At 55.2% G+C, this 19,814-nt stretch overlaps 6 protein-coding genes across 6 annotated transcripts; 4 read left to right on the plus strand and 2 right to left on the minus strand.

Moving 5' to 3' along the window:
• Positions 1 to 4,319: 4,319 nt before the first annotated feature.
• On the plus strand, positions 4,320 to 5,309 carry A1O7_09720 (uncharacterized protein; the record flags this gene model as incomplete). The annotated part of the gene is made up of 2 exons (XM_007763706.1): positions 4,320 to 4,869; positions 4,936 to 5,309. The coding sequence occupies 2 exons, from the start codon at positions 4,320 to 4,322 to the stop codon at positions 5,307 to 5,309; spliced, it is 924 nt and encodes a 307-aa protein (XP_007761896.1).
• Positions 5,310 to 7,809: 2,500 nt separating this feature from the next.
• Positions 7,810 to 9,761, plus strand: A1O7_09721 (uncharacterized protein; the record flags this gene model as incomplete). The annotated part of the gene is made up of 6 exons (XM_007763707.1): positions 7,810 to 8,437; positions 8,498 to 8,690; positions 8,750 to 8,840; positions 8,924 to 9,161; positions 9,219 to 9,614; positions 9,685 to 9,761. 6 exons carry the CDS (start codon positions 7,810 to 7,812, stop codon positions 9,759 to 9,761), a joined length of 1,623 nt encoding a protein of 540 aa, XP_007761897.1.
• Positions 9,762 to 10,482: 721 nt separating this feature from the next.
• A1O7_09722 (uncharacterized protein) lies at positions 10,483 to 12,135 on the plus strand (the record flags this gene model as incomplete). The annotated part of the gene is made up of 1 exon (XM_007763708.1): positions 10,483 to 12,135. One exon carries the CDS (start codon positions 10,483 to 10,485, stop codon positions 12,133 to 12,135), a length of 1,653 nt encoding a protein of 550 aa, XP_007761898.1.
• A 311-nt stretch (positions 12,136 to 12,446) lies between these two features.
• Positions 12,447 to 14,781, plus strand: A1O7_09723 (uncharacterized protein; the record flags this gene model as incomplete). Its single annotated transcript, XM_007763709.1, has 3 exons — positions 12,447 to 13,021; positions 13,084 to 13,329; positions 13,377 to 14,781. The coding sequence occupies 3 exons, from the start codon at positions 12,447 to 12,449 to the stop codon at positions 14,779 to 14,781; spliced, it is 2,226 nt and encodes a 741-aa protein (XP_007761899.1).
• Positions 14,782 to 15,971: 1,190 nt separating this feature from the next.
• A1O7_09724 (uncharacterized protein) lies at positions 15,972 to 18,041 on the minus strand (the record flags this gene model as incomplete). Its single annotated transcript, XM_007763710.1, has 3 exons — positions 15,972 to 17,369; positions 17,422 to 17,743; positions 17,821 to 18,041. The coding sequence occupies 3 exons, from the start codon at positions 18,039 to 18,041 to the stop codon at positions 15,972 to 15,974; spliced, it is 1,941 nt and encodes a 646-aa protein (XP_007761900.1).
• A 440-nt stretch (positions 18,042 to 18,481) lies between these two features.
• On the minus strand, positions 18,482 to 19,219 carry A1O7_09725 (uncharacterized protein; the record flags this gene model as incomplete). The annotated part of the gene is made up of 1 exon (XM_007763711.1): positions 18,482 to 19,219. The coding sequence occupies one exon, from the start codon at positions 19,217 to 19,219 to the stop codon at positions 18,482 to 18,484; it is 738 nt and encodes a 245-aa protein (XP_007761901.1).
• Positions 19,220 to 19,814: the final 595 nt, after the last annotated feature.

Genomic DNA, 19,814 nt, shown 5'->3' on the forward strand with positions numbered 1-19,814 from the left:
GTCCGAGTTGTTGTTGTCCGAGTTGTTGTTGTCCGAGTTGTTGTTGTCCGAGTTGTTGTTGTCCGAGTTGTTGTTGTCCGAGTTGTTGTTGTCCGGGTTGCTTGAGCCCGTGTCTGTGTCCGTGTCCGAAGTGGCATCGGTGTTGGAACTGGCGGTTGGACTCGCACTATCGCTGGCTGCTCCTTGAGATACAGAATCTGAAGCTGATGCAGACGCAGGTGCCGACGCCGACGCCACTGATGTCTGATCTGCCACCGCCGCAACCACCGCACCAGTCGTTTCTGAAGAAGTCGCTGAACTGGCGGAAGAAGATGCCTGAGATGATTCAGCTTGAGATGCGGCACTTGACTGCTGGGAGTTCGTGGCACTGGGAGCGGTCTCGCTTGCAGAGGTCGCAGCAGTTTCGCTAGCACTAGTTATAGCACTCTCACTGCTAGAATCCGAAAAGCTTGCACTTGTGGCCGGCTGGGAAGATAACTCCGTTGAGGTGGTCGCCGCGCTACTCTGAACGTCCGAGCCGGAGGTTTGGCTTGTACCAGCCACGGTCGTGGCATCAGCGGTAGAACTAGCAGGCTGGAAATCACTCGATATCGGTGTCACGACGGCACCAGCTGCATCGGTTAAGCTGCTTGCCGTAGACGTGGACGTGAACTGTGGGGTAGTTGATGAAGTGATTGTGAAGCTAGTAGTCACCGCCAACAGGGAGGAGCTGAACGAAGTGCCGATAGGCGTCGTTAAGAGGGATGATTGCGAAACGGAGAGCTGAGAATCTGGGGTACTTGTCTCCGCTACGATAGTCGAGGAAACAGAGCTAGATATGATGGTAGAAGTAACTAGCGTAGTAGTCTGCGGAGTTGTTGCATGTGAGTCTGTAGATTCCAAGGAAGAGGATACCGAGGCTGTAGTTATTGTTACAACTTCAACAAAGGACGATACCGAAGAGCTAAAGCTCTCTGAATGAGTAATGTCCGCAGGACTGGCGGACGGAGATTCTGTAATAGGCACCGCTGTAGTTGACAGCTGGAATGAGGAAGAATCCGTAAATGTAGTGGTTGGAGGAGTCGAGGACACCAGACTCGTCGGCGAAGCAGTAGTGGTATTACCGTACAAAGGTGCAAGTGTAGAAAATGTTGTACTGCTTGTTGTGGAGAGAACCAGAAGAGCCTGTGAAGTCGTAGGGCTGAAAGAGACGACTGGTGATGCTAACGAGCTTGTGTGTGCCAACTCAGTTGACGTCGACTGCGACGATTGTGATAATGTTGTGGTAACGACGAGTGATGTCAATGATGTGGTAGTGGAGGAAGTACTCGACAAAGCAAATGAGTCTGGCACTGGTGTTACTGCACTGAGTGAAGCCAATGATGTGGAGAGGTCGGTCGTCATGGAAAGGTTGGTTGTCGTGGCACTGGGAAGGGTCGAGGAATATGAGTCAGCTGGCCCCGACACTGTCGAAGTGGTCGATGGTGCAAATGTGGTCGAGCCCGAGGACACTGTTTCCGTCGACGAGTCGTATGAAAGCGGGCTGTTGCTGACCGATACTAACGTGGTAGTGGCAATTGAGGTAGTGGAGCTGAGTACTATCGTGTGGGTGGTGCTGGTTTCCACGTTGGACGACGCGGATTGAGACGTCGAGGTCGCCGCTGTAGTTGTTGAGACTGCGTCATCCGTCGAAAGAGTCCCCGTAGTGGAGGTGTAGGATGTAGTTGATGTCGGTCCGGAGAGCTCGGTCGTGCTGGTAGCCGTCAAGCTGGTAACCGCCGGGCTGGTGAATGTGGAGCTGGTATCCGCAAAGCTGGTTAGGGTCGTGGTGGATGTTGTCGAGGACGATAGCGATGTGGTGCTGCTTGAAGTTGAAACTGAGGTAGCCGAGATCATGCTTGAACTGCTCGTGGAGCTCGAGGTCGAAGAGCTTGCCACCAGGGGAGGACCCAAGTTAACGCCACTATCGTAGCCCTGGCTGGCACCGGCATAGAGGGCGGTCGTCCCTGAGTATAAAATACAGCTCGGGCTTGAAGTGGCTGGAGGACCAACGAATAGCATCGATATACATCCGGCAGTGGTCGAGCACAATTCCGCGCACGACGCGTAGTCGGAGCCAGCAGCAGATTGAATCACATCATAAGTGTACCAGTATTCTCCACAATGTTTGGCAAATTGGTCGCCATCACTCACTGTAAACACATTGGCTTGAGCAGTGCAGTCTCCCGTCGCGGTTCGAGGGTTAATTGCGGCGGTATTAGATGCTCGGCTAGGAGTTGCATGTGCAGAAGAGTTATCGGACACAGACTGGACGCTGGGTAGCGCAGTCGAAGCAGTTGCTGCAGTCGGTGCAACAGATTCGACCTGTCCGCCAGATGAGGTGACGGAAGACTGGGTTGTTGTGACCTCAACAGCCCGCTTCAATCGTCGATGTTGGCTGTCGCTCGTGTCATTCCGAGAATTGACGGGTGTTCCACTGTCGACGATATTTTGCAACAACACAAAACTCAGTATAACCGTAACCAAGAAGACCATCAACACCGGGGCACTCGTCATCAAGGGCCGGTATTGCTTCCTCTTGCCTGGCCGCACCCTTTCGGGTAACACCAACTGATGATCTCGCCATCTCATCGAGAACATGCTGGCCGAACAGGCGTGGGAAACCCCGAGACTGCTTCGTGGGGAGTGCGTATACGTTTGGCCCGACGCCGCTCACTGAGAATCCATAGGACTGAGGTGTCGACAGGTTGTCGCTTCCACGGGTATACCTGTGGTCGTATCAATCGTCCGGACGGAATGTAGTTGTGAATCTGGCAACCCTTCGTGTAGAAGTCGAGCAAGGCGACCTACCGCTAACAGACTCCTGCTGGTGTCTTATAACAGGATCCATATTTTTGCCTTCCGCTTAGTATGATATGCCTCCAACCCCTTTCAGAGTTTCGACAGCTCTCGGCGCCATATCAGTTTCCACAGCGTTGGCCATCGAGGCCGATGCCTTTTGCGACGATTAGCGATGTTCGAAACAGCAATTCGTCGCTACGATTGAGCGACAGCCAGCCGCCACGAGATGGTGTCTCACAAGTCCATAACTCAAAACGAGACTCCGCAATTGAAGGGTGCAAACTTTGCATCGCAGTGCCGGTGCTGGAAGAGCAGTTAACGGAAATGGAAAAGGTGTAGATTGGGGTCCACGGCGCCGCGTCTCATGATAGGATACATAGTACGGATAACCGTGAAGGGGAGATGTTGTGCTTTAGGGTCAAGCCACGTGGAGGACGATAGCGGCAGCAAGATCCTAGCGACGTTAAAAGCAACGTGGCGGAAAAGGTCTGGAATTCGCGTAGCTTGTTGCACGTAACAGCGTTAAGCTCTTTCCGAAAGTACAACAGCAAACGAGCAACAACAAGAGGCAAAGCCAGACTAGGAAGAGGCAATACACATGCGATCCTCGGGCGACTGATTCTTACCAGTTTCAGCCTGCAACTCACGTCTTAGAAGGCTGCTGCTTTGTTGTTCTGCTTCTCTGGTTTGACCTGGAGCCTCGCAGGTGAACAGAAAGTGAGGTGAGGTTGAGAGAGCAAACGCAGGGGCACGGCTTTTGACTTTCTGGCCTGCCCTCGTATCGGTCTCGCCGACTCACTAGCGAGAATTAGTGCATCGGCTAATCTCGATGGTGGAGACCTCAGGCAGCCTCCTGGTCCTCCACTGGACGACCCTCGAATTGTCGTTAGATGCTAGGTCGGCCTCCGAAGAATTGCGGCGGAGCACACGACTGGACCACACCGCTGGTACGGAGTACACCACTAATCAAACGTCCTTCTGACGCTCAGATGTCCCAGCGATACCTCACTGGCTAGCATGATGGCACTAAGCACGTACAAGATACAACAGATATGACGACAAAGGCGAAGAGTTGGCCGTTCGGTGTCGATTGCGCCGCTATCCTTGACGATTCTGCGCCTGCACTGGGGAGTTGAACTACCACAAACGTCTCGGGCAAATAGCCAAGACATAGTACTTGTGTATCACTAGATACACCTAGGTAGGTCAATCAAGTTCTTGGCCGTCGCATCTGCGATTCTCCCACGTAAACTTTGGGTTCGGCGCTCTACACAGTCCCGTGTAACACCTCGCACCATCCCCGGCCGATCTGTATCCGAGGCAAATCAGCCAAATAGACTCCAACGAGGCCGAGATTAATGCGGGGAAGGACACTACTGTAGGTACATACTACTCGTCCCGGTGTCCACGGCTTCAATCAACCGTCTTGCGCTGCGATAAATATATACATAAACAAATGCTTATGACTCCACGGTAATTGTCTGAGTAGAATCTCAAGCATGGCCAACGAAGCATTCACCATTTCACGCGACAAGCTCACAGGGCCGCGGGACAGCACCGTCCTCGTCACTGGGGGCAGTTCGGGCATCGGCCTACAAACGGTAATACTGCTCCACGAGCTCGGGAACAATGTCATCGTGGTGGACAGGGCACGACCCTCCCCTTCAGCGCCCACGTCGCTGACCTCGTCGCCCCGCTTTCTGTACCACCAATGTGATATCACGTCGTGGAAACAGCAGCGCGCAGCCTTTGAGGCCGGGGTCCAGAAGTTCGGGGCGATCGACTGCGTCTTCGTCAACGCCGGGATTGCCGAATACAAGGACCAGTTCTTCAAGGACGAGCTGGACGCGGATGGGTTGCTAAAGGAGCCGGATCGACGGACGGTCGACATCGACATGCATGCGGCGAACGACACGGCCAAGCTTGCCATCCACTATATCAGGAAGAAGGGACCGGAGAAGAAACGCGGTGGCAGCATCGTCATGACGGCCAGTCTGGCGGGATATTTGGCTAGTGCTGGGGCTCCGTTGTATTCGGCGGCCAAACATGGTATGTAACTCATCTAAACTACTACGACATGTCTTGGTATCGCGTCGATGCTGATAGAGCGAACAGGAATCGTGGGCCTCATGAGAGCACTGAAGAACGATACCGCCACGCTGGGCATTGCTGTGTCGGTCGTGGCGCCGGGCATCACTCTGACGGACATCATCTCAGGGCGTAAACCGGGCGAATCGCTCTCAGACTGGGCGCAGCGGATGAGGGCAGTGGGTGTTCCCATCAATGATCCCCAAGAGATTGCAAACGCTGTGGTGTACCTGATGAGCTTGGGGATGGAGGGGAACGGGAAGGGCTTGCTCATTCAGGCTGGACGGGTCGCGGATCTGGAAAAAGGGATTGCGACATCCAGGAAGATCTGGATGGGGCCCGAAATGTTGGAACTGTTCCGCGGCGGGCGCAACGCGCCATTGTTCCCGAACAAGCTGTGATTGAGTCGTGTACAGTAGCTTCTTCACACAGTAAGATGATGGATTCACCATTACCCAGCATTCGGGTATACGAGTGATGAGACCTCCTCCCGTGGTGCCGCTGATCTATGTTTGCTCTTCAACCTCATGCTCTGCCGCCCTGAACTGAGAAAGCAGAGAGAACAGAACCTGCCTATCCCACTCGAAGTGCGACTGCGATCTGGCGGTCGGTAGTCATAATGGACAGGCTCAGGTTTCCGTCCGGCAGCCCTAGCGGGGCCCTCAGTGGCCGAAGGCAACCTTGCTGGCACTGCTGTGGAGGACCCTGGATGTGGCTGTTGCTCGTGATGCAGCGGTGGTCCGTGATGTGGCTGTCGCCCGGCTTGCGGTTGTTGCTCAAGACGCGGCTGTGGCCCGTGCAACGGCAGATCGAGTCCAACGGATGGAGCTGACGGTGGGACTGTACTCCGGAGGAGAAATGTTGGCAGCCTGAAGAGCGCAGAAAACGATTGTATACATATTCGGCAATAGGGGGGTCTTAGACGGGACTATCCCGGCATCGTTATACCATGTTACCAACGACTGCCACACTGTACTGTGTGCTAGGGGTGCTGTGAACGCCAACAGGACAAGAAGGGGTGGCCGTCGTTGACCTGTTTGTAGGAGCAGCTCGTGTGACTCTGTTCGGAAGACGTGAATTTGTACGGTTCCCCATGAGGTCCAGGGTCAGACGCGCGACTAGGTGCTTGGGGGAAGCGGTCCGGAGGAAACAGGTCGCCGCTTACCGTTATCAGGAAGGCCTTCAGGTAACCTCCCTAGCCTCGTACGCCGGGGCGCCTTACGCGACCTACGACCCCTTCAAACTCATTTTCAGTTGCCAAGCAATATCTCGCGGCGTTTGTCCGACTGCTTTTATACACGATCTCTGCGAAACATTCATGGTAGAGCTGGCAACCTATACGCTGGGTGAGTCTATTATTCGATTCAGCGACCGCGACTCTCATGCAGAGTCACTTGCGCTGCAAGCTACTTATCCTTTCCAAGCCAACGCTTTGGCTTGTCGAGTTAATAACTGACCCGTTTCGGACTTACGAGTACTGCTGAACAGGGTGATTGTTGTTTGACCCCTGCACGAACCTTCTATTCTTGTGTTGCTGAATTCTACGGGGCAAAACTCTTTCGGCGCTTCTGTGCCTGGGTATGTTAAGAACCACACCAGTACCCGGGCAAATACTCCTCTGGCTGCAAGACCACGACGACTACCTTTGTGTCGCGGGCTACAGTCCAAGATATCGCGGCGAGGGTGAGATCGTCGAAGTGGTTGTACAAACCTTAGGGCCGACCAATCCGTCCATTAGCGATGATTACTGGCCTATACATCGACTTCTTGCTCGCTGTGAGGGGTCGATCGAAATAGGTATGGAACCGGACCACTGCAGCAAAGGAAACTGAGGGCAAACGAGATGGTAGACAAAGTTAATCAGACCAAGAAATCAGAGTACGTCCACATGGGCTGCTCCGAACATTCCCTCTAATCTTCGTGCTTCTGTCCACCGGCACAGAATCCTTCTCCGATATCACAGCATATCCTTTCGACCACATATCTGTGTTGGACATTTTATACCAGAGTCTCCGATTTGCATACACATTTAACCTAGGTTTGGCCGTTCAGCTGAATACCACACTACTCACCTGATGTCCTGTCGATGCTCGAAAGCGGGATAACTCAGACGCAGGACCGCGCGCCACCGGCTCTTCACCGAACCATTTAAAAGTCTTGACCGGGGGATCCTCCCTTGATGGCTGAATACCGGTCCTTCTGTACTGGTAAGTGCCTGGGGTTCCTGGTCGCAATGACGCCGCTCAAAAGAGGGGATCAGAGGGTCAAAAATTGGGACGAAGAGGTCTCCGTCACGACGAGCATGAGCTGCCATCGGCACTGGGATAGGCTATAGCCGCTCGGTTATAGCCTTGAAAAGTGGCAAAAGATGGATGAACCATCGACCTAGAATTCCTATTCTACCGGGTATGTCGATGGTGATGAGGAGTAGAGTCGGGGAATGACCGGTTCAGCTAACGAACCTCGCGAACTACTTTCCCCTCCCCAGTTACTCCGTACTGGGGTATATACCTACTTCACGCTAACCCCAGCGACACAAGTGGCCTCCCACAACCAAGCTTTGGCCGCGCCGTCCTGCCGTGCCGTGTGCCGTTCGAGGTTCTCCCCGAACATGGCCTTCTGGACTCGAAACAACTGCCATAGCTTGAGAAATGCATCTACCACTTTGAGCGCGGAGCCTCTACCGACTTATGGTTCCGTTTTAGCCTGTTTCTCCGGACTTTTGGCAGGTTCCATCGTGGGGCTTCCCCAGCTTACCAGTCTACACGACTAGACCGGTACAAGGTAGGCATGATCGATATAACTTGGCATCTCGTTCTGTGATGGATTTTTCACGATCCATTCCTGTCTCTCATCCACCCACACGCTCTTACTGAAGCGGCTGTCGCAACCTTAGTCACAATGGCAGCGGAGAAAAGCGGTCTCGAAAAGGAGATTGGTGTCTCTCAACTCGAGAACGTTGATTCCAACATTCACAATGAGATTGAAGAGATCCAAGCCTTCGGCAAGACAGCCAAAGTCGTGCAGACCCAAGATTCCCGCTTCGCCGCTGTCATCGCCCGGCACAAGGATGCTGCCTCGCCGTGGTCCAAGTCGCTCCTCCGCCTGTACCCCATCCTCTTCGTGGCGTTTATGAACTCGGCGGCCAACGGCTTCGATGGCAACACCTTCGGTGGCGTGTCCAGCGTGACGGAGTTTCAGAAGCGCTTCGGCACCAACGTCGCCGCGAACAACGGCTTCCTGGCCGCCTTGTACATCCTGGGGAACGTGCTCGGCAGTTTTGTCGCCGGCCCGCTGGCCGACATTTTCGGGCGGCGGCGTGGCATGTTCATCGCCAACATTGTCGTCTTGATCGGAAGCGCTGTCCAGGCGGCCGCCATGCGTCGGCGAGACATGATCGCTGGCCGAATCGTGCTTGGCGTCGGCTCGGTCATGCTGGGGCCGTCGGCTCAGTCTTACACGGTTGAAATCTCCCACCCTGCTTACCGAGGCGTGATGATGGGTCTATACAACGGATGCTATTTCATTGGTAAAATTTCTCCTTGTTCCTTGAGTCTGGGACCCCCTCGCTGATCTTCGGGACCGACAGGCGCTATCGTCTCGACCTGGCTCGAGTACGGCATCGTGAACGACACCAAGGGCGAGCTCAATTGGAGGTTGCCCATGGCTGTCCAGGCGGCTCCTTGTATCATTGTGCTGGCTTTCATATTCTTCTGTCCGGAGAGCCCGCGTTGGCTGATGTCTCGTGGTCGCGAGGAGGAGGCTCACGCCATTCTGACCAAGTGAGTGGTGGCTGTTCTGTCATCGGTCAAGGCCTCAGGAGCTAATCACTTCGATGCAGATACCATGGCGAGGGCGATCCAAACCACGAGATCGTACAACTTGAGATGGATGAGATGCGCGACCGTGTCAACACAAGCGGTAGCGACAAGGTGAGAAACTTCCCTTTGCGCTTCTGGCGGATGAGTGGTGACGCCAAGAGTCTCTGCTGACAATGCGCTTCCTATGACAACAGCGATGGTACGACTATCGCGAGCTCTTCAACTCCCGCGGTGCCCGCCACCGGATGTTTCTCGTCCTTTGCGTCGGCTTCTTCGGCCAGATCGATCTCCCACCGACCTCGTACTACATGCCGCTCATGGCGCAGAACGCGGGCGTGACCAGTGAGAAGCAGCGCCTTCTCATGAACGCCCTGCAATCGCCAATCATGACCATTGGGACTCTGCTGGGGGTCAGATTCATTGATATTGCTGGTGAGTTGCCCCGTCCCATACCATCCACGATAGGAAACTTGCTAATACTCTTCTGAGGCCGTCGCCCTATGCTCATGGGCTCCAGCAGCGTTTGCTCTTTCTGTGTGCTGATGCTCGTGATTTGCTCCGCGTTGCAAAACCAACATCACGCCCTTGGCCTGGTGGGCATCAGCTTCGTCTACGTCTTCCTTTTCGCCTTCGCCTTTGTCTGGACCCCATGTCAGGCCCTGTACCCGGCCGAGGTACTAGCGTACAATGCCCGCGCCAAGGGCCTCGCGATGAGCGGCTTGTGGTTGAATATTGTCAGTTTCATCAACACCTACGCGGCTCCGGTGGGGATGACGAATGGCGGATGGAAGTTCTATATCTTGTACCTTTGTGTCGACGTCTCGGGGATTGTCTTCATCTATTTGTTCTTTGTGGAGACGAAGGGCCGCTCATTGGAAGAAATTGGTAAGGAAGCCCATGACACCTTGCTTCCCGTCCTTCAATTTCGGCGAACAGGACTGACCGAGAATTCCAGACGATATCTTCGCCGACCCGCACCCGGTCAAGGCTTCGCTCAGAAAACAGAAGGTCGTAGTCGCTGTGGAGCAGTGAGGTTTGCTAGCGAGGACAGTAGCGGAGCTGTTCCGTGAGAGTCGGCATTATTGTTGCCGGCGTGTTCTGTTTGTCAACTCGTAAGTCACCGGCTTCAGAGTAGACGACGACAGAGTACCACTCGTATTGAAAGAAACTTGAAATCCGGCCGGAGGGGTAGGCAAGTCACGTGGCAAGTTGCCAGACCATCTCCACTAAAGAGCCTCGGCTCGAAATAAGGCTGCAAGTGGCCGTTGTAACTGAAGGTCGAAGCGTGGTGGAGCCCGTTGGCGCCGGTGGCCCCTGTCGTTATTGGCAATGCCAGGCCCCCGAGGGTGGGTGGAGGGCGCCTGAAGGGCAACTCCAGCCTGAGCCTGCGCAATGGCGGCGATGAGGCGCATGCAATCTCGCGTCGTCTTGACCATTTCCGACTTTGGCTTCCATTCCTGTTCGTACCCTTGTGCACTCTCTCTGTGCCTGGCTTGTGCTCCCTTTGGCCTCCGCATCATGACGAATGAGTTCGAATGCCCAGCCAAGTGCCACTCTGGGGAGGCTGTACCCAGTGCTTAGCGAGAACAACTACGTACGTGGTAAGTCACAGATTTGGCCTCGTGTCTCAGTCGTGCGACTGTAATACATTCCTTCTCGGAACACCAAGTCCTCCTTGCTGGATGCTGGATCCAGACGGCAATGGCTTTATGTACGGCATCTTCTTGAAACCCTCGGTACCGCGAAACCCTCCATGTCTGTGACCGTGAAACACCTCAATGCCGATACGAGCTTTCTCCTCACATTCTCCCCCCGGCCAAACTCTCCCACAACCGAAGTCGCGGCCACTGATGGCGCATTTTCTCTGCTTATTGACCCGTGGTTGGATGGACCTTCAATCGTGACCGCGCCATGGTTCGCAAAGACTGAACACAAAATCCCCAGCGCGGTCCAGCACCTCTCCGAGCTCCCAGCACTCGATGTTGTGATCGTATCGCAGAACAAGCCGGACCACTGTCACAAAGCGACTCTCCTCCAGCTGCCCGCCGACGGAAAGACCATCATCGCCGCAGAACCAGGCGCCGCGAAGGCGATCAAGAGCTGGAACCATTTCGACCCGGCCAAGGTCCGGGGGCTGCGTAAATATGACGCCAAAGTCAAGTCAGGAGGGTCATTGCGACTATCGATCCCTGCCTTGTCGCCCGACGGCTTCTCAGGAGAAGTCAGCATTTCTTTCATCCCGGCCAAGCACTATATGACCGGACTACACAACGCGATTGGAGTTACATACCGGCCGCCTACGTGTACGAAAAGTATAGCGCCGATGGCGACGGTTGATCTACCCAAGACGACAAGATACTTCCACGTACCGCTGAGTCCGATGACTGTACCACCGTCAAGCCCTCAGCCACCCGTAACTCCTCTGGCAAACCGACCTATGTCTTTCGACCAACCTGCTCGGAGCGACGAAGTTCTCCAAAGTGTAGGCCCGTCCAGTTTCAGGGGACATCGACCACGACTGTCCCGGTCATCGAACACGGCTTCATCCGAGTTCCTGCCATCGACTGACAAGCCAGTCATTCGAGTCTCGGCGGAGTCAGAGCGCGACGAGGGAACCATTGTACACAACCTCGTGACTGTTCCCGATCGCTCTCCGCGCATAAACTCCGCATTCGACTTTAAATTCGGTCCCTCACCATTCACATATATCAACAGCCCACCAACGCCACCAGACTCTCCGGCGTGGGAGTCACTCAGTTCGCACCCTGATCCTACAAGTAATTCTACATCCTCCAGCCCAACAAGCCCCCTGTTCCACCAACGGTGCACCTCCTCCGTCCCCTCCCACCAACGCTCACTCTCCAGCGTCTCCTCCATGCCTAATCTCATTACACCGCTTACTCCGGCCCGTCCTCAGGCAGTGTCGATAATATACTCGCCGCATGGCCTCCCGCTGGCTGACTTACAGCCCTATATTGAGAATCACCTCGTGCGACTGCCCGGCGCATTACCTCTGACATTGTTATTACACTCATTCGACTACGCTCAGAACCCATGGTATTTAGGCGGGAATATTATGACGGGAATGTACGGCGGCGCGGAGATTGCGCAGGCCGTGATGGCACGATGCTGGATCTCCGCGCACGACGAGCCGAAAGACGACAGTGGGCTTTCTGTCAAGAAGTTGCGTTTGAAGCGGATTGGTGTCGATGAGGTGAGGAAGCATCTGCGGAAAGGCGAGCATGGCGAATGGCTGAGGCAGAAAGGATGGACGTGTGACGTCAGGCAATTAGGAGTCGGAAAGGAAATATGCATTGGGCCACTGAGGGACTCGTGTTCCAGTATAAAAGGGAGGAAGGACAGTGCGCCGTTGAGATTGCGGAGGCCGTCGGAGCTCCAATTGTGACATGCCGACCGGTATCGTCTCATCGTCTGCTGCAAGAAGCCAGCTACAGCGAGAGCGCTGAAATTGGATCATCCGACTCACCTATATTGTAGATTTACATGTCCCAATATTGTTACTGTGGCTGGTGTTGCGCCTTCTCAGCTGCGTCGCTCGCTGCGTGCTTCACGATGCTGAGTGGCGGCTGCCGTTGCAACGACGTCACCATGACCGGCGTCGCGCGTGTCGCGGTCCTTGTCCTCGTCCTCCTTCATGGCTCCTCAATCCTCCTGGGCAAGTCACGATTAGTCTCGTAGCACAAATCAGTCCTCCAGATGGCTGAAATGCTGTCCCCTTCGCAGACTGCGGCCCTACTCGACATCCTGACCCATTACGACACCTACGCGCAGATACGCGAGTTCCGCAGACCCGGCAGCCTTGCCAGATATGGTCCCCCGTTCACAGCCCACAAGGACACCCCATCCAGCTCACCGGCCCTGCAGGCGCTTGTGTCACGGTACTTGTTGAATCTGCCCGGGTTGAACAACCTCCCCGAGAAATGGTGGACCGTGCAATGCCACGACATCATCGAGAACCTGGAGAAAGCCAATCTGAGCGAGAGCTACGACAAGGGCGTCATTGGCAGCCGCAAGACGCTGGCGACGGCCATCTCTGCTCTGATCGAGTATCCCGTCCGAGGCACCTTTGCGGGCTTCCCACGGATCAAGGATCACGACGAGCACTACGATTTGACCAATGCCGAGGATCTGCGCCGTGCCTTTCGTGACTTCCTGCAGGAGTCCGTCTATGGAGATATCCTCGATCGGATGGTCGAGAAGACGGCCACGACGGACAACCTCGGGGACCACCCTCAGTTGACCAAAGCCGTGCACGAGTTTGTGCTTGTCAAGTGAGCTCGATCCTATCAGGCATCTACCGTCCTTGCTGACCGGGTACCGTGTATCACCTCAGCCTCGCCTCCTTGATGCACTATACGCTTATCCTATCGCCCAAGGGACAGTATCTGCTGAAGCTGGTGGACAATGCCAACAAGCTAGTCCCATACATGGTTCTCCGGCAGACCCTCAAGATCGGCAACGTGGCCACCATGATCAACGCCATGGTCAAGGTCGGGCTCGCCAAGATGAGCGTCGCCAGCGTCACCAACTGGATGGGCTTGACCAAGGATCAGGACGAGGGGAGCAATCTCATGCAGACGTGAGTGATAGTACCTACTTCGGCCACATAGACTAACCTCAGCACAGGATCATCTCCACCGTCCTCGGCTGGGACATCAAAGACCTCGAGGCACGGGGCTCCAGACTCGAACGAGAACGCGCGCAGCTCGGCAAAGACCAACTGCACGCCCTGAAAGAGTACACGACCAAGTCGCAAGACGAGCAAGATCGGATACGCAAAGAAAGCCAAACGCAGTCCATCTCCATCGTCACCGCCATCTTAAAGGACGCCAAATCCCCTTCGACCGAGCTGACCGACATGCACCACAAGCAAGCACTCGAATACCTGTCCATCCAGCTCTCGGTCCGCGACCGCAGACAACTCGTCCAGGTTCTTTGCAAGTCTACGCCCGACCATCTGACAATGTCAGTCCGGGAGGTGGTCGATGCCTACGAACCCGTCATCCGAAGGATGCACAAGGCGATCGACCTGGCCTCGACGCTCTCGGACTTTGAATACTTCCTCAAAGACCTTATCAAGCTCGCCCGGATCCGCACCGACCCCAAAACGAACAAGGCCGTTGTCCCGACGGTCGGCGACTTTGTGCAACTCCTCCGCAAGCACCAGCGGTCATGTCACGTCTTCATGCACCAGTGTGCCAAGAACGACAAGGAGCTCACGGGATGGTATCTCGACTGGGCCAAGACCGCGGCCTCGCAGTTCAAACAAGAACCAGGTGATGGCCACGACGACACAACAGCGAAGCACGGCAAAGGCGGCGCCGGCAACCTGACGCCCGCGCTGCACGACCTCTTCGCCTCGCTCGACGAGGCCACCCGGTCGCGCATCCTCCCCATCCTCGACTCGCACTCGAATTTCATGGAGGAGATGCACGCGCAGTCTCTCTCTAGACTGGCATTGGTTTTGAGGTCACCGCCCTCGAAGAACCCGCACATCGCCAAGATCTTCTCCTCCACACCGACTCATTCGTCGTCGAGCCGGCCGTCGTCGCGACCACCATCTCCGACCCGCGACGGCGCAGAGACACCCACCTCCGTTGCCTCCGAAACGCAAACCCAAAGCGACACGTCGCGCGAGATCAAAGAACAGCCCACCCCTGCGGACGTGTCCTCGAGCCCCGGTCCTGGCGCGTTTCTGGCACGCTGGCAGGCCTTGCTCGACGCCACGCCCATCACGCCACTCACCCAGCACGGCAGCCTCAAGGCCGCGAGCAGTCCCGAAGTCGTGCAGTCTAGCGCCACGGACGTGGACGGATCGCGGCTCGTCGAGTTTGCGGACACGGAGGCGAGGGGGGGGAAGATTAGGGTGGAGGATCAGAGTCGGAGTCAAGGTGAGAGTCAGAGTCAGAATCGCGACGAAGTAGGGATAGGGGTGGAAGCTCGGAAGAGGCAGCGCGAGTTGAAGGTCGTGATCGATGCCCTGGGGAGGGAGTTTCGGGAGTTACTTGGCAGGAGGGGGTGTTGTTGGTAGGTACCAGGTAGGGACGTGCCTTGGGTGCTGTACGCGCTGTATGGAGTGCGCTTTCCTACCCTGCCTACATACCTAGTATCGAATCATGTCGTGGACGTGCGCGAGACCATAGGTATGTACCCTCGTACTGCTCGGCTTCGATGAGGAGGTGCCGGGATGGGGAGGAATGAAGGGGTGGAGAGAGGAACATCCCGCTCTCTCCCTCCCTCACTCGTGTGCTCACAAGACCTTACCTACTTAACTACATACTGGATATCGACAGTGTATATATATATATATATATATATCCAGTAATTCGTGTACCATGTCATGTACTGGACCGAGCATGTGTTATGTCGCGAGTCGTGTATCGCATAGCATCGGGTGGGGGGTGCCTTGGCTTTGCTCCCCCTTTTCACATTTCTTCCGATTTAAGGAGATAGTGGGAAGTACCCACGTGCGATAGGTACCTAGCTAGGTAAGCACCAGCACCACAAGTACATACAGTACACAGCAGAGGGGTTGATGCCGCATATGCGAACAAATAGTGATTGTGGCCTACACGGTACATGGCACAAATACTAGCCATGTAAAGCAACACGACGACCAAAAATCCTGATTTTTGACTTGTTTTTCTTTCTTCCATCCCACCGTTGTTTGATGAATGGGGTGGACTGTGCTCGCTATAAGAACAGAGTACTTTCTTCTCCCCACCCCTGTAGGTATGTCTGTAGGAGGCCGTCGATGAAGAAGCATGCCAAAGCTCGCAATAACAAGCTTCGCCGAGTAACGAAGTTTATATGCTCGGAGACGTTCCATCTTTATCTTCGTTCTTGCAGCAGATTTTGTTGAGATCCGCCAATCCGGGACAAACGCTCGCTTGAGCTCAAATCAAAACACCCAAGGCATGAGACGTACGACATGTGATGCCAGACGTGAAGACACCAATGCTCAAAGAACCGTTCCTTGGCCCGGGATCGTGAGATAGCCTGTGTACTCCGCGCACCCGCCCAACGCCAAAATTGGTGAGTCGATCGTGTCCAAAACACCTTGTTCGTTCCCAGTCAAAAGCAGATTTCTTTCTCGAACCGCACGCGGGTATCTCCAGACTGCTATGCCCGACGCCGCTTGAAAACAGCAGAACGACTTTTCACGAAAATTTCTGTTCGTCGTCAATCATAAGCACAATTGTACAGAGATCAATTCATCAATCATCGGCCTCGCATCTGCAACATTCGTAACCTCCTCTCCTCGTCCTGGATAGAGTTGACACTGCGATGAGAAAGCGAACCCCGGGGCACCCCGTTGATGGGCGAGTCCGGTGATTGTGAGCTCACTGTGATCCTGCCCGGCAGCCTGGGCGAAGTACGAATGTACGCCGAGGGTGGTTCCGCGAGCGCCGGCGGACTGGGTACCGTCACCGCAGCGCCATAGGTAGGCAGAGAGATAGATTGATCTGATAATTGTCTGGGCGCCGGTGTTTTGACCGCGGTTGAATATGACGGAACCCTGGCCAGGTCTTCCATGTGGTCATACTGGGGGAATGGCGTCCTCGTGCCTGATATCTGGCCGTCCTCTTCCTCAGACGTTCTTCGCGACATGAGATTGCTGGGTGGGTAACTGGGTGTATGAGAAGCATTGTCTGAATTCATTCCTCCTTCATTGGGACTGATGCGAGGATGCGTGCTTCCGTTCGATGCATCGTGCGGGCGGAAGTAATCCTGTGGATTTGCGCCAGATGCTGAGTTTCTCCTGGACCGTACTTCGGCGGGAAGTCCGAGGCTTTGGATCTCGCTATCTTCGTTCCCTCGTAGATCTTGTATGGATGAATCCACCACCCACAGGTTTTGAAGCCTTGTTTGCAGTGCGGCAGGTGACACGTAGTTCCCGTTTGCCATCGCCGCGAGACTCGCAAGATTGTCGGACGACGCGTGACGGCTGTGTAAGTAAGGCGTGCCTGGAGTCGAAAGGGCCGTTCCGGGAGTCCGATAACCACTCACATCAGAATAGAGGACATCAAGAGTATGCTGGCCATAGACCGGTGGAGCCGCATTGGCCAGGTCATTTGCGATGGCTGCCCGTCCAGCTTGAGGTGTTTGATCGACCAGGTCGTTGTTTTCGTTGATGGGCAGACTCGGAGAAATATAGAGCGATATTGGGAGATTGGCTCGTAGTTCAGAGACGTGGCCGTCCGGATTGTGAAGCTGGACGTTGAATTTCACCTTGTGCCGGATCTTGATGCCTTTGACGTTGCAGTCCTGTAAGCATTGATTCAGCGACTTGGGCAGCTCGAGATATCGGGAGAATTGGTATCCTTCGGCAACCTCGTCGATGACCTGTTCGTCCAGCGTGGCATCGACCTTGTAGAGATCGGCGCCAACGATCCGGTCGGACTTGGTCACTCCGTTGTTGAGGACCGACACTGCCCAATCTGGATCGACGACAAACTCTTGCTCTTCTTTTATCTGGGTCGAAACGTTGCCGATCACCAGACCCTTGAGCAGCGAGATCAATTTGAAGTCGACTTGCACGAAAGAACCAAAGGCGACGGCCTTGTTGGGAATGCTGATGGAGTACTCGATCTTGTTCGGCCAGATGTTCTCGACAGACTGTCCCGAATGTTAGTGAATAGTCTACCTCCTAATGACAAGCGCCTCCTACCATAGCGTGAGACAGTTCCAGCGCACTCGAGTCCAGCGTGCGGACCACACGTAGGGGTTTCCGAATGACAATGTCCTTCCCCCTCTTCCGGCTGATCTCTGCCTTCAACCGGTATATGATCCACGCGTCTTTCAGACCCTCGACGCTCTCCGGCAAGGACCCTTCAAGGATGGTGCTGAAGGGCCACTCGTAGTTGTCCGGCTGCAGAACTTCGGTCTTTCCCTTGCCCGCATCTCGGAAGGTCCAGCTCTTCTCGAAGAATGTCTTCTCCTTGTAAGAAGTGCGTCTCCCGGACATGGAGGATGTCGAGGTGGTCTGCCATCTGCCCCAGTGTCAGCGCGAAAGTGATCACGCGAGGCGACCGGGGGCCGGAACAGCCGCGGGGTACATTTGACTCACGACATATGCACAATTCCACTCAATGTCAAGTCGACGTGTTGGACCATCATGGGCTCCGTCAGACACAGCACAAGAGAGCCGGCGAGATGGGCACTGGCGGCCTCATCCTCGCTGCCTCGGAACACAATGTAGTCATTGTCGAGCCGGATGTCGAAGTACTTGACACTGCTGCTGGAACCCGAAGAATGAGGGGTATGAGCACTGAGGAATTTGAGCGCCATTGTTTGCGGCTTGGAGGAGGCAGATCCGTGAAGGTGACGGTCCGCTGAGGCGGCCGAGGAAGAACTCGAAGGGCGGTTGTTCAAGGAAGGACGCAACACTGGCTCATGTTGGGCGGACGCGCATTCAGGTGAATGCTTGCGGTTGAGGCGTCGGAATGGCCTAATCTGCTGTTTGGTGTAAGACCATCAGAAAAGAACGACTGCTGAGAGAGAGAGTGAAAGGCAGGCCTGAGGCGGTTTCCTCACAGTCTCGACTCATACGTAGAGGCCCTCATGCATGGAGAATTTCGAGATGATGATTGCGAAAGAAAAAGATAGTGAGCGGGATTGAACGGATAATTGGGTGGGACGGTGACACCGGTGCAAACAGTGGACAGAGGGTGCAAGAGAAAAGGCTTAGGCGAGCCTAGTGGGTGTCTTAGGCGGGGCTGGCGATTGTGCTAGGCGGCAATGGCTGAGAAGGTGCCATGAGAGTGGCTGACGGGAGGAACGTGGGAACTCACTGTTATCAGTCGTGGATCCCTATGCAAATCCACACCTGAAGATGATGCTGATGAGACAGGTGCCGATGTTGGCCCTGTGAGCTGCTGGCTCGTCCTCGTCCTCGTACTGCCCGATAGCGAGACCGATGACGCCGAGGCACGCAATCGCCCGCCGGTGCTGGCGCCGAAGCTCAACCGTGTCCCTGACTCTTCCACTTCGGCTTCTGCTTCTGCTTCTGCCTCGATACGCTCAGACTCCACCGAGCTTGCTGATTGCCGTGGATCCTCCTGTGCAGGAAAATTGATCCTTGTTTCAGTGACGGTAATGGTTGGAATCGAGCTGGAGGACGACGCTGTGGTCAACGCTGAGGACGTCGTGTGGGATCTGCCGCGTCCGCCGCCGCTACTGCTGCTGCTGATGTTGGTTGCTGCTTCGCTCGCAAGTCTGTGCTGGTCAGGTTCCACGAATGTCGGACTGCTGGCCGAGAGAGATTGCACGTGGCGCTGTCCTCGAGGCGCCGCTGTGGGATCCTCGACCTGTGCTGCCAGGGGCGCCCGTGCTTTGACCTTTGCTCTGATCTTTGCCGTTACCTTGAGATTGGAAAGGGGACCCAGTGGTCCATGTACTGGTGCTGGAACTGCGACTTCTCGTAATCTGGCACTTGTTCCCGCCGGTCGTCGGCTCCCAAGCGTCATGTTTCACCTGGTCTTTGTTTGTCTTCCAGTCTGGCGTGCTCCAGGCGGTCGATATGTCTGCATTGAAGGTCTTCGTTGGCCCAGTTCGATACGGCCAGCTGCTCCACGCGTCGGCTGTCTTGGTCTCAGTAGGATTACTGCCCGAAGGGAGCGATCTGTTCCGATAATCTCATCACCTGGACTGTGGGCACATGGGCAGTCAAGCGATCGGAAAACACAGGGTCAGGCTGACGAGGATCGGGAGGGCGTGCTGGCGCTGATAGCGGTAATGGTATCGATAACTCTGATAACAGGAGCCGTGAGCCGTCAGGCTAATAGTGACGTGATGTTCTCTTCGGTGTTCTTCAGCCCGTCAAAACGTATGGCAATATTGGCTACCTACGACTCCTGGTGCGATTGCATGTGCAACAAACCCGTCCAAGGCGACACTGTCAAAATGATGACACGGATCGGACCATCTGGCGGAGAATGAAATTGATATGTACCCTACTCTATACTCACACTCAGAAAAGGAGAACGAGAGCGCACCCCCTGCAGTCGGCACACGTATCACCTCACACCAGGCATCAAGCCGGCCCTTTAAGCAGAGCAGGCC

This window comes from Cladophialophora yegresii (assembly GCF_000585515.1).
Source record: "Cladophialophora yegresii CBS 114405 chromosome Unknown aczIN-supercont1.7, whole genome shotgun sequence".
In the NCBI taxonomy this organism is placed as follows: Eukaryota; Fungi; Ascomycota; class Eurotiomycetes; order Chaetothyriales; family Herpotrichiellaceae; genus Cladophialophora; species Cladophialophora yegresii.